Here is a 14,109-nt window from a genome sequence, read left to right as displayed (position 1 = left end):
ATTATTTTAAAAGCTGTACAGAGGATTCTGGATGTGCAGCCAGGACTGAGGAAGCCACTGGTTTGAGAGTCCCTAAAAGTGCCACATATATGACAAAGCCTTCCATGGGGAGCAGGGAGAAGGACAGTTGTTGAAGCCAGCCAGGGGCCTTCAGAAGTTAGGGGTGCTGTTATGTTAAAAGGTCTGATGGCTGAGGGATGATAACGCATATAACTGAGGTTCCTGCAACCAAAAGGGCAAAACCGTTTCTTGGGAGTGGCTCGGCCAGGTTTGCAGATGAATGCAAGGCAGCAGTGCTGTGACATGAGTGGCACTTGGATTTAAGTGCCAGTTTGGCAGTTTACTGAGGGTGTGAGTCTGGGTGAATTTATTTAACCTACCTGGGCATCAGCATTCTCATGTGCAAAATGGGGTGAACATACCACCCACCTTGTAGATAAATGTGGATAATTAAAATGTATTGAGGCCAGGCACAGTGGCTCACACCTATAATCCCAGCACTTTGGGAGGCCAAAGCAGGCGGATCATGAGGTCAAGAACCAAGACCATCCCGGCCAACATGGTGAAACCCTGTCTCTACTAAAAAATACAAAAATTAGCTGAGCATGGTGATGCATGCCTGTAGTCCCAGCTACTAGGGAGGCTGAGGCAGGAGAATCACTTGAACCCAGGAGGCAGAGGCTGCAGTGAGCTGAGGCTGCACCACTGCACTCCAGACTGGCAACAGAGCGAGACTCCATCTCACAAAAAAAAAAAAAAAAAAAAAAAAAAAAAATGGTAGATGGTGGGAAAAAAAGAAAACAGGGGAAGATGGAACTATGGAGGAGAAGAAAAGAAGGGAACAATAAACCCATAAACAGAGGAGAAGAAAAAAGAAAAATGAAAGAACAAGGAAGCAAGCAGAGCCCTCTCCTTCATTTCACTCTAAGTTCAAAGCTGGTTTCTGTGGTGATCAAGTGCTCACTCATGGAAGAAGGTATTCTACAGGGTGGATGCCAGGAACTTTTCCTACAGAAACAGTGCTAACAAATGATGGCTGAACTAAACTGGCCCATAAAACTCATTTTACCTTACACTGGAATCAACTGCAGAATTAACAGCACTGACCCACACTCCAGAAGCACAGATACATATGCACACAATTTAAGAACCTATTTGTTTTCTTCTTTACAAAATAAACTTCCTCTATTTCTGAACCTATTGATCTCCCTAGAACAAGTCTCGGGTGGGGCAAGTGTTTTTTTTTTTTTTTTTTTTNAAAAAAAAAAAAAAAAAAGTACTGAAAGCCCCAGGATGAATATGTAATAGGCATTCTTACACACTCAGGAAAGGCAGTGACGTCCCTTCCACCTCACTCAAGAGGACACTGAAGCCTCACGCAGCTGCGTAAAAACCCCGAAACAGTTCAATACTTCTGACTCCTTCAAAGCTACCTCAACAGCTTACCGAGAATAAAAGGGAACGAGAAACGCTTGTCCCTCCACAGCCAAAAACAGTGAAAAGAAACTATCAACAAAGGGTTAAGGAGCTCTTTGTGATCTAAACTTTTCTTCCTAAGAGATTAAAAACCCAGATTTAACTATGCACCCGAACTTCCATCTGTTTTAGAGGTGCTTAATTACCATAAACTATTCAGTTCCTCTCTCTAAACATACAAGGGTCTCTAAGTCAACGTTAGAAAACCACAGGGAGAATTGTTTCGAGTCTAATTTTCTGTAAGGTGTCAGTCCCCCTGCTCAGGTTTTCTGGATGTGAGGATCAGCCACACTACACAGCAGGCACTGCTCTAAGCACTTGGTGTCCGTGTGCTCAGCTAACCCACTAGGATCTTTTGGTGGGTACTATTATTATCATCCCCAATTTAAAGAGGGGAAACTCAGGCACAGAGAGGTTGGGTGATTTGGGTCACTCAGGCACAGAGAGGTTGGGTCAGACCACTTTCAAGAGGTCAAGGTGGGATTCGAACCAAGGCAGCCTGGCTCCAGAGCCCATGGTCCTGCCCTTTTACCACCGAGTTCACTACCACTGCCTCTCAGCATGACGCTTATGCCTGCCAACAGCATAGCCACAGGATGAGGTTCAATTTCAAAAGCACCTTTCTTCTGAGTTCCCAGTGTGTCTGTCATACAGTTTCATTTATCCTCCCAACAACCCTAAAAAGCAAGTGGGAGACACACAGTATCTACATTTCACAGAGGATAAAACAGAAGTAGCATCAATGAAATGTCTTACAACTCCTAAATTTTAAGTCAAACAGCTAATTTCACTGTTTTTACACCAAAATGAAAGTCTGTTGGAGTATTTCAGTTTTGTGTGATTACCTCAACAGATACCAATAACACATCCAGAGACTTTGCTAGTCTGAAACAGGTTATCTGACTCTCCGATGAAGGCTTTTCTCAATGAATCACGTTTACAAAAACATCCATTGGCTTACAACCTACTGAATGTCCTAAATACTAACCAAATAAACAGTGCTCATTGAAAATAAGCCATAAATGTGTCCGTGTACTAGCTCTCTTAGAAAAATGAGGTTATCTTAAAATGTATGAAGCAGAAAACTTAAAAGAAAATCTAACTGATCTAACAGCAAAATAAAATTAAGAAAATGAAAACTTTTCTCATCTTCACCTGTTAATGTCCCTTTAGCTCCTACTGGACTTTACAAATAAAGTACTGTCTACCTCAAAGGCAGATGGGAGCCCCAGGAAAGCCGATTCCATCAACAGGGAGCTGGGACCCTCCTGGGGACCATCAACCAGCTCATCCCTCAGGGGTCAGCTGGTTCCAGGCTGCTTGAGCACCAGGAAGGGAGGCAACAAGCAGTCATGGCCTCCTGCAGCCCTGGGCTTTCATGTACCATCTACTGAGCCAGATGCCATTCCTTTAGTGCTAGAAGGACACGGCATCAAAGGAACAAATAAAGGACATACCTAAGGCAAAAAAGTCTGTGGGGATCAGGAAAACATGTCAGCACAACTGTGAAAGGCATTATTTAAAAAAAAAAAAAAAAAAAAATCACCTTAAAATTCAAGGTTCAGCAAGAAAGTTGCTCCTGACTACTGGGACATTATAAATCACAAGGGCTTTATAATCACAGGCTGTTTTACCTATTTGTATTTCTCAGCTCTGATATTTTGCAATTCTGTGAAAAGAAGAAATACCCAACAGGCTAAAGGCAGCTTTTCAGGTATATAAGTATACTAAGCAAAAACAAGCTTGTGAGCCTTGAACAAAAGTGTTTGTGAGAGTTCCAATCGCCAGTGAACAGCTAACCACGACTAATTTTAATTTGTGGTTCTAATGAATGATATAAACTTTTATAGGTATCAACAAAGCTCAGAGAGGACTTAAATCCATTTCAGTGCTCATTTAGCAGCTTCAGCTGTGTGCAATTAAAACATCAGCATTAAATGTTAGAGAATAAAATAATGAGACACTTAAAAAGTAATCTGTGCTTCAGTGGGCCATGCTGAGAGAATTCACGATTTTTTTTTTTAAGGACATGATTTCTTAAGAGTATCTTGCCAGTTCAAAGAATTGACTCAAGTTTAATTTTTGTCTTTTGCTTCTGGTTTGTTTTGCTTTAGATTAAGAATTTTCTGAAAAGAGGAATACAATAAAAATGCATTGTTTGAAAAACAGTCATGAAATTGCATATGGCAGAAATCAGTCTGGTATTGAGACCATCAGGGCTGACTGACCAACCAGGTTTTGGCAGAGACAAAAGTATATTTTTTGGTCATGTTAAAATTGCTGCTCGTTCTTAACTTATGCTTCAAATTAAATAAATATTAAAGGAGTGGAGAAAGGTGAATTTGGGTAATGAGACAACTTTGTATTTTTCTAGTCCTTAAATGAAATTTAAAAGTCTAAGCTTTTTCTCCCCAAAATACTTCAGAATACGAAATATAATCTGAGGATGTAGAATGTGGCAACTAAGACTAATAAATTCAAGTTGCTACTATTTCTGAAAGAAAGACAAATTACTCTGCAGAGGAAGGGGTATGTGGTGATGGTGATGGGGAGGGTGTATGTGTGAGAAGATGAGGGGCAGTGGTTTGGGTGGTTTGGGGGTAGAGGAGAGGTATGGGTGTCCTGGCTGTGTGTAAGTTATATGTAAATACCAAGTTAATTCAGCTTCTGCAAAACATGAATAAAAAAGGAAATATACTGTATGGGGAAAGGCACTCATTAAACTTAAATTTTAAAAGGATGAAAACACAGATTACACTTTATTTTAAAACTCAAATGAATTTTAATACGGAAAATGAAGACAGCATTTTGCAAATTTATCGCTCAAAGGGGTATCTCTATTTGAGGAAATCAGCGTGTTACAGTTTGAGAGATGAAATGTTACAGCTTGTACACCAAAATTAAAAAATGAAATTAAATTAAAAAATGAAATGGTTACCAAGGTAATGCAGGTCAGGGGATCAAAGGTGAAGGGTCACACATTATTAAAAAGAAATCCAAAAGGACGGCTGCATCATGATCTCTGCAAAACAAAGGAGCTCCAGTAAGTAAAACTAGTATCTCTGAGAATTTAAAATCAAGCTCTTGAAGATTCCACTGTAATTGAACCCAATCATTCCTGATGCTGTGTAGAGCCATTTTTATTTACGTACAAAACCACACTTTAATTACCTGTTACCAACATTTTTTTAAATTTAACCATTCAATCATTAAAACACAAAATATCTTCAACTGAAAGTGACCAAAAGTGTTGATATTTCTATTTGACCCCACAACCTGTTTTCTGGAAATGACAGTGTTTGATAAGTTGCCAACATATCAGAAATCTAATTTGGTCACAGCATGGTGAGTTTTTTCCTCTCCTCAAGGAATGAGTTCCAAAATTGAGTTTTTGCAAATTTGTTTCATTTGAAGTAGCTGCATAAAATTTCCATTATTGGAACATTTAGTATAACAATGTTCTAGAAGACAGCAATAAAGTGATACATGATAAAATAAACCGTATAACTATATCTATTAAGATCTGTTCTCACATTCAACTTTCACTTCACAAGGGGAAAAAAAGACATTTTAAGCAAAATAACTTGCTAGTTCTACTGGAATTACACAGAATTAACAGAGGCTTGACATGAGGAATATCTACAAGGGTTTTTATGTTTCCCTGTATCTGACAAGCTTCATTTCTTCAATACATGTTATTATTTACTCACTTTCCCCATTAACAAACTAACGTAGTTTATGTTTTTTAAAAGGATACAACTATAGCTTTGTTTTGAAACATGAAGCTACCACCCAAATCATAACCAAATTTGCAGTAATGGTAAGCATGATAATTAACGGTTATAGTAAATAATTTCAGTCTTCATTTCACTAGTATATAAAATGAACAGCATCATAACACAATCATCTTTAGTGTCTCCTCTCTGAAAATTGAGCTTTAGCAGGCTATGTGCTCCCTGGTTTAGGGATCCAAATTCCTTAGTGCTTACTAGACAGCGGACTCTACAAAGCAGTGTAAATAATGGCCTGCCATATAGGATAGTCCATGGGAGGAGAATAACCAGGAAAAAGAACTTAGTTACTGCTCTTTTTACAAGAGTCCCCACTTGCCATTTCTTCTTCATTCTCCTACTTCCATTGTAGCCCACAATATTTAACATCTGAGTTAACCTTGTTAAAAGTTAAATTCCAAAAACACTTAGATATTAATATACAGACAACTTCCAAAAGGATTTTATTGAAAGAAACAGGATAGTCTTTCTAGAGGCTTATGGCAATCAATAAATAAACAAACTCTATAAATGCCAGATGTTTGTTCCTGTGATTAGGTTTTGTTAAAATAACTTGCAGAGCTCATGCACTGGGTCCGAGTGTGTTAGTGCCCTAAGGCCATGTTTCGAAAAACACTTTTTTTTTTTTTTTTAGTTTCATAGCTACTGAAAAGTAAACTAGCATTTCATTTCTCTGGAATGTTCATCTCACATAAAGTCTGTTACACATGTGTCTGTTGCTGGGAGGCATGCAAGCAATTCTGAACACTATAGAAAGAATCAATACCCCATCAAAACAATGCATATGTTGTTTTAGTAGCATCATTATTTAGGCCATTTCATCATGTTTGTAACCAAAAAACAAGAAGCCAGCAGTGTAACACTGGTCAAGTTTTGTTTCCCAAAAATATTTTGTATTAAAAAGGAGAAAAAGCAATCCTGTTCAGATCAACTAACTCTGTGTACCCCCTTCATTACTAAAACGTGTATGTATTAAATAACAATCGCTTCTTGACATCAAGATGAAGTACTCACAGATGCTTTTTTAAAGTCTTCTAAATCATCTTCAAAATTTACCAACTCACACACAAAAAAAAATGTTAGCCCAAATCTATCAGCTTAATCTCCGCCAAAAGTTTCAGACACAAGACTATCTGAACATGTCATCTCCACAAAGTCAGGAATTAACTCTTTGAGTGCCTGAATGTTACAACCAACCAAATTCCCATATGGGAATGAAAACAATCGCCCCACCTAAATACTTAGCAGTTCTGACAAAATGGCTCCAAATGAAATTATGCCAATAATGATAACATTTTAGGTGATTCCAAAAAATCTATAAGGATTTTAGCTAATATTTTCTACATGAGTTTGCTATTTAGGGAGGAGAAGGTAAAGGCTACTAGTTTACTATGTCCCTCACAGTCAAAGAACATGGAATATAATTTATTAAGTAAAAAGAAGGCTAGAAGCCTTCCAAGGGGCAATGCAACCCTAGGGAGTAATTCCACTTAAATGATGACAACAAAGAGCTGATTCTGAGTCCAGTCTGTTTGCTGAGGCAAGTATATGAGCCACACACATTTCCCCACAGAAATAACACTGTAAAGAGGAATCAGATTTGACACCTGTCGATTTCACCTGCTCTGAACTCTGTGGTTATTGGACCTGACTAGCTTCTCTCCCCATCAAGGGCTGGCTAAGTCTTAACTTTGGATACAAAGCCCTCTCTTCAGAACCTCCAGTCTCCCTGCCCCACTCCCAGGCACCAGCAGCAGTACCTGAGGATCTAAAATTATCCATCTCCCTTTCTCTTCCAGAAGCCTCCCTTTCTTCAATAAGGCACAGTCAGCTCATGACTATGAATGGACTGAATTAATACACACCAGTGCATCAACAGACTGAGAGTGAGGGGTTTTCATTAACCCCAAACACATCACCAACTGGTAGAACTACTAGGCATTTTTACATCAAAGGGTACAGAAAGCTAGTCCTCCTCAGGAAGACTTGTTACATTACAGCTTGTCTCTTTGTAACTAGTAAGTGAATTAGACAAGAAATACTCAAAGACTCCCAAAACCTTGTAACTATAGGATACAAGCTATCCCTAATCTAAAACTGGAAAACTATCCCTATCTGTGAGTTATATGGCTGAAAGAAGAAACATACTAAGTTTCACTTTCACAAGACCATTAAGCCATCAATGTCACAGCAAAGAATATTCTTTTTTTTTTTTTTTTGAGACAGAGTTTCGCTCTAGTTACCCAGGCTGGAGTGCAATGGCGCGATCTCGGCTCACTGCAACCTCCGCCTCCTGGGTTCAGGCAATTCTCCTGCCTCAGCCTCCTCAGTAGCTGGGATTACAGGCACGCGCCACCATGCCCAGCTGATTTTTTGTATTTTTAGTAGAGACGGGGTTTCACCATGTTGACCAGGACGGTCTCGATCTCTTGACCTCGTGATCCACCCGCCTCGGCCTCCCAAAGTGCTGGGATTACAGGCGTGAGCCACCGTGCCCGGCCCAGCAAAGAATTATTTTAGGGAAATTCTCACCCATATTAAGCTCTAACTACCTGGACAACATTTTATAGGAATACCTTTTCCAACAAATTCAGTTTGTATTCTATGTTAAAAATCTTTCCCCCTCCCCCATCGAGGAGTAGTATTTAAGCACAGGGAATTGGTTCACTTCTCAACTAAACAGACACAGAGCAAAGAATGTCATTTCTAGTAAGCTTAAGTCATAACAGAAATGCTGCCATTTTCACCCCAAGCATATTACTTTCCAAAAAAATACATGGAAGAACTGGAAATAAATGAAAAATAAAGAGCCAAGAAAATGCAGAGATATAGAAGCTAGGAGACAAGTTAAGAGATCCATTAAGATAAAATCCTATACTTTTTTTTTTTAAGACAGAGTCTCACTCTGTCACCCAGGCTAGGGTGCAGTGGCAAGATCTTGGCTCACTGCAACCTCCGCCTGCCAGGTAAAACGTTACACAATTCTACTAACTCTTTACAAAATGGTTATTAATCCAACATTATATAATGCTTTCTGCAGCAGAAACTAACCTGAGCAGGCGTATTCAACAATTAAAAAGAACTACCCGGGCTAGGCACGGTACTGTATCTCACGCCTATAATCCTACCACTTTGGGAGGCGGAGGTAGGAGGATCGCTTGAAGTCCAGGTTTGAGACCAGCCTGGGCAATATAGGGAGATCCCATTTCCACAAAAAAATAAACAACACTAGCTGGGTGTGGTGATACACGCCTGTAGTCCCAGCTACTTAGGAGGCTGAGGCAGGAGGAACACTTGAGCCCAGGAGGTGGAGGCGGCAGTGAGCTGAGATTGTGCCACTGCATTCCAGCCTGGGTGACAGAGCAAGACCCTGTCTCAGGGGGGCTGGGGGAAACACAGCAAAAAGGTGATTACAATGATAGGAAAAAATCTATTATTTTTAATCTGTACATATAAATAAATAAATCACCAGCATGCCATTCAACAAAAAAAATGCATTTGAGCTATGTATGCCCTACAGTTTAGTGGGGATTACATTTTTATTACCATTTCATGTTAGAATTCATGTTAGTCTTTCTAGCATGATAAAAATGCCATCTACTGAAAAACCAAAGAAAAGCTCAGCCTTTGGCTTTCGTGTCTGTGGCTCACTCGCAAGCGCCCGGCAGGTGCTGTCCTTCCTTTCTCTCCCCCACCTGCCAGCAGGCACCATCTCCATCTTTATTCCAGCCTTTCTGAAAATATCTTTCCTGTCAAACTCTTCCAAGACGATCTGTTCGGAGACATCTGCCTGTTTCTCAAAACTTTCTATAAATAATCCTGCAACCTATACCTACAATCATCGTATTACTTCCACTATACTCCTCAAAAAGAAAACAAAAGCGAAAACTACAAGTTAAACATCTTTCTACCTAGTACTTTATCCTCAACAACGTAACTTTTTCCCTAATAACATCAAAACTTTCACAAAAGGGGGGGAAAGGTGGGCACAAGGAATTGCAAAAGGCACCAGGAAACTTTGGAGAGTAGTAAACATGCTTGGTATCGTACTGTGGCAATGGTCGTGCAGTGTACACAGATGTACACTTGTAAAACATACACGACAATGTGCAACTCAGTATGCCAATTATACCTCAATAAAGCTGCTTAAGAATGGTGGGTGGGGAGCCCAAGACAGGGAGGCTGCCCCCTCCGTGTGCTTTAGGCATGCAGCCATGCTGTGGCCGTCCACGCAGAGGAAGCCAAGAGATCATGAGGAAGCCCATGGGAGCCACCATCCCTGAGCTGCTAGTCTTCTTGTTACATGAGACAATAAAAGAATCCTCAATGTTTATGAATATCGAAATACATAATAAACACACATATGGTACATCTTTAAAACCCTTAGGGTTGATTACTAATTTTCATGTTAGCCACAAACCTGAAATTACCATATTTTCTAAAGCAAAAGTCCGGGCACAGTCTGACATAGTTTCTCTACAGAAAGACTATTTGAAATCAGCTTTAGATATACTCCTATTTTTGCAACTGATATGCTAATCCACAAAATATGCTTAGATTTTTTTTCTTCCGACTGGCCTGCTGCATTAAGCCAACTCTGTCATAGCCTAGATCCACTCCTTTCCCGTGCTACCCCTCTACCCACTAGGGAAGAAGGATCATATCAAATTCCTCCCAAACACAAATGATATAAAAAGTAAAACAACAGGGAGACCAATTCACCCACTGTTGATTTTATTTCCACATTACTTGTTTTTAAACTTACTAGCCAGGCATACCAGGGTTCACTTTAATCTTTCTACGGGCTTCCTGAAGGGCAGTTTGGATCATGGAGAAGCTGACATTTCCCATTCCCTTTATTCACTGATTCTCAAACCGCAGAATGAAAAAGAATCCACTATCTAAATAACATAACTTGCAAAAATAGTTTTCTGAGTCCTACCCCTAAGAGATTATAATTTAGAGTATAATTTAGCATACCAAAGAAGTGGTTAAGGAATTTGCATTTTTGGTAAATCCTCTAGGTGAGTCTGATCGGAAGTTCACAATCCTCATTTTCATACTGCCCAGATAGATCTAACTTGACCCGCCAGTCCCAACACACACACACACTCCTCAACATGGGCACCAAGCCACAGGTGTCAAAGCTGCTAAAATGTAAATTAAGAAACAAATTCAAGCTGATAATAGCTTAAGGTAATCATCCCTCTAAAGACTACTAAATTTTTTTAAGTGCCAACAGATACCTAAAAAGTCTTTACAATTTTAAAGAATAAAGCCACACTGAAAGACAGGGTGGCTCCACAGAATGCAGTGAGTCCTTTCTAGGCTTTAAATCACGCCATGTGCTTGAACCTGCGTTCAGGTTCTAGCTCTCCCACTTACTACTTCTGTGATCTTGGACAAAGTAATTTTTCAACTATCCTTTCTTCATTTACAACATGAAAATAATGACATTCCTACCTCACAGAGTTCCTGTGAGAATGAACAAAAAATAATTACTGCAAACTATTTAGGCTAGCACTCAGGACCTCAAAAGCAAAAAACACTGGCTCTGTGATTTCTGTCATTATGCTGCTCATCTTACATTCCTTTTCTTATCTGATTCTTTCCACGACTTACAAGGGAGACGCTGCTGTCCACATTTTTGCAGATGGGTAGAGGTTAAGCTCAAGAGTGCAGATCTTAAAAATGGCAGAGCCAGAATTCAAATGACATCTGCCCAAATCTAGCCTAACAACAACTGAAACACTGAAGGATCTGTAAGTTTCTCCCCGGCCCTGAACAGGCTCAGTACGAGCACTCATATCCCCACACTCAGCACTAGGCCTGGCAGACCCAGGTTCCCGATAACTGTTTGGTAAATAAGACAATGAATGAATGGGTCCTCAGGAGTGTTAGAGGCTGAACACACTTTCTAGATCCACTACTGTACCCATTACAGCACCTTATGTGACACATTCTAAAGGATACATGTGGGATTTAAATCAGTGTACTAAGAAAAATAAATTCAAGTACCTTTTTGCATACCTGTATGCTAAAAATGAAGAGTGCTTTCCGTCAAAAGATAAAATTCACCCATTCAGGTCAGGCACAGTGGCTCACACCTGGAATTCTAGCACTTTGGGAGGCCAAGGCAGGAGGACTGTTTAAGCCCCAGAAGTTTGAGAGCAGCCTGGGCCATATAGTGAGACCCCATCTCTATTAAAATTTTTAATATTTTTTAAAAATTTCACCCAGTCAACAACTATTTATCAAGCATCCCCTCTGGCACAGGCTTGGTATAGGTAACAGGGACACACAGTGATGAGCAGAGGCACGTCTCAGCCTTGCCCATCCCAGCATTGAGGAATAATTCCGACACAGGACAAGTAACTCTCAGCATCAGGGATGCAGTGTGGCATACTCCAGAAACACCCGGTAAGAGTGTCTCATGGACCCTGCAAGGGGATGGGAAGTGTCCCCTGAAAAAACAACATGTAAACGGCATGTAAGTGGGATCTGAAGGAAAACAGGGTGGAGAGAGACCATCATTCTAAGAAGAGGCAACAACATGACTTAGGGAGCTAAGAGTGATGAAGGAACTCAGGCAAGAAACCAGTGGCTGGAACAGAGAACAAGGCAAGAGGGGCAGAATAGCTGACAGGACTGAGTTCAGGCAGGCCCGGCAGACTGTGTCTAGAAGGTGGGGTGGTATCTCAAGTACAACAGAAAGCCACTCAAAGGCTTGGGAACAAGAGTACCACTGACCAGCTGGCATTTTTAAAAGACCACATAGGCATCTGGGTGGACACTGGGTAGGAAGAGGCAAGGGCACAAGCAGAGCATGAGTCAGAAGATCTCTCGATGCCCTCTGGGCAAAGGCAATTGTGGCTTGGACTGCAGCAGTGGCTGCAAAGAGTGACTTAGACAAATTTATTTGGTAAAGTGAACCAGCAGGAATTGGTTTGGATTCAAATCAGATAAAAAGAAGAGAAGGCTGGTACGGTGGCTCACACCTGTAATCCCAGCACTTTGGGAAGCTGAGGCTGGTGGGTCACGAGGTCAAGAAATTTAGACCATCCTGGCCAACATGAGGAAAACTTGTCTCTATTAAAAATACAAAAAATAGCTGGGTGTGGTGGCACACACCTGTAGTCCTAGCTACTCAGGAGGCTGAGGCAGAGGAATAACTTGAACTCGGAAGGCAGAGTTTGCAGTGAGCCGAGATCATGCCACTGCACTCCAGCCTGGGCAACAGAGCAAGACTGTCTAAAAAAAAAAAAAAAAGCAAGCGTCAAAAATGCCAGTAATTTTATAGTGAAGAAATCTAACAAACACTGCCTGAGTCATGTGATTTACATCAGTAGTAAATCATGTTGAGAGCAGGTACCCTTGATATGATGTGACGAGAATGGCACTTTACCTCTGTGGTCTTCCTTCCCAAAAACCCATCATCCAAGTCTAATCATGAGAAAAACATTAGACAAATCCAAACTGAAGAACACTGTATAACATACTTAGTCGGTCAAGGTCAACAAAAACAAGAAACATCTAAGAAACTGTCAGTCTAATGGAGCCTAAGAAGATATGACAACCAGATGTAATGTGGCTTCCTGAATGGGATTCTGAAAAAGAAAAAGACTTTAGGGGAAAACTAAGGCAATCTGAATAAAGTGTAGGGTTCGGTGTAAACAGTGTGTCAGTACTGGCTCACTGGTGTGAAAAATGTACCACAGTAATGTTAGCAGGGGAAACTGGGTGTGGAGTGCACAGGAACTCTCAATATTCTTCAGACATTTCTGTAACTGTTAAAACTATCCTAAATTTACTATCCTAAGTTTACTTTAAAACTGACCCCCAGAATTTGACTTGATCACCTGGGAGACTCAAGTACCCTTCACTGCGGACACGGGAGGGGACACAGGAGGAAAATCATGAAGCTCGGTCTCAGACATGAGGCCAGAGCAGCGATCAGACACTCAGCAGAGACAGCAGGGAGGCAGCTCTGGAGTGGGGCTCAGCACAGAGCTCTGAGCAGATATTAAATGTCTTCACTCCTCTCTCCAACCATACACACACAGTAACTCTGTATTGTGAGGGATGTGCTGGTTGATTGTGCTAATCATTACACAATGTATACACACATCAAATTAGGTTGTACACTTTGAACATATACACCTTTTATTTGTCAATTACACTTCAAGAAAGCTGGGGAAAAGTTTGTCATTTCCTTCAGAAACAAATTAGCGTTAATTCTTATGATTTATATATTCTTGTCACCTCTATGCTTTATTTTCCCGGAGAAAATAGTTCTCTTTTTCATGTATAAGATGATACTATTTGATTAAGTCTCTTTGACTCGCTTCTTTCCAAAAGCTGGCCAGGCACAGTGGCTCACGCCTGTAATCCTAGCACTTTGGGAGGCCAAGGCAGGTGGATCACCTGAGGTCAGGAGTTCGAGATCAGCCTGGACAACCATGGTCAACATGGTAAAACCCCATCTCTACTAAAAATACAAAAGTTGGCCAGGCGCGGTGGCTCATGCCTGTAATCCCAGCACTTTGGGAGGCCAGGGTGGGCAGATCACTTGAGGTCGAGAGTTCGAGATCAGTCTGGACAACCATAGCCAACATGGAGAAACCCCATCTCTACTAAAAATACAAAATTAGATCCAAGATGGCTGATCACTAGCAGCTCGGGATTGCAGCTCCCACTGAAAGAGCAGAGAACGAGAGGACGCCACACTTTCAGATCAATTTTTGTTGCTCACACACCAGGAGATTCCCAGCGGAGGAGCCCCACGGGTCGCCAGCGTGACTCTTGAGGCCGGTGAGGCGGTTTTGCCGCTGCCTTGGTGTGG

General features: G+C 40.9%; 1 protein-coding gene across 18 annotated transcripts in view; it reads right to left on the bottom strand.

Annotated features, from left to right (window-relative positions):
• Positions 1 to 14,109, bottom strand: part of CAMTA1 (calmodulin binding transcription activator 1) — a 963,406-nt gene that overhangs the window by 870,468 nt on the left and 78,829 nt on the right. For 2 of the 18 annotated variants that reach the window (XR_001816413.2, XR_001816412.2), the window contains exon 4: positions 4,415 to 4,498. The exons of 15 other annotated variants lie outside the window; for them this stretch is intronic. Coding sequence is in view for 1 of the 3 variants with exons in the window: in XM_017498378.2 (XP_017353867.1) it covers positions 4,490 to 4,498 (9 nt within the window). In the remaining 2 variants the exon portion in view is untranslated. Of the gene's footprint in view, positions 1 to 4,216; positions 4,499 to 14,109 lie in introns of those variants that run through there. One more of the 18 variants, XM_017498378.2, reaches the window with a different exon arrangement.

This window comes from Cebus imitator, unplaced genomic scaffold, assembly GCF_001604975.1.
Source record: "Cebus imitator isolate Cc_AM_T3 unplaced genomic scaffold, Cebus_imitator-1.0 Scaffold240, whole genome shotgun sequence".
Classification (NCBI taxonomy): domain Eukaryota; kingdom Metazoa; phylum Chordata; class Mammalia; order Primates; family Cebidae; genus Cebus; species Cebus imitator.
Note: the sequence above shows the minus strand (reverse complement) of the source record. Positions and strands in the feature narration are given on the sequence as shown.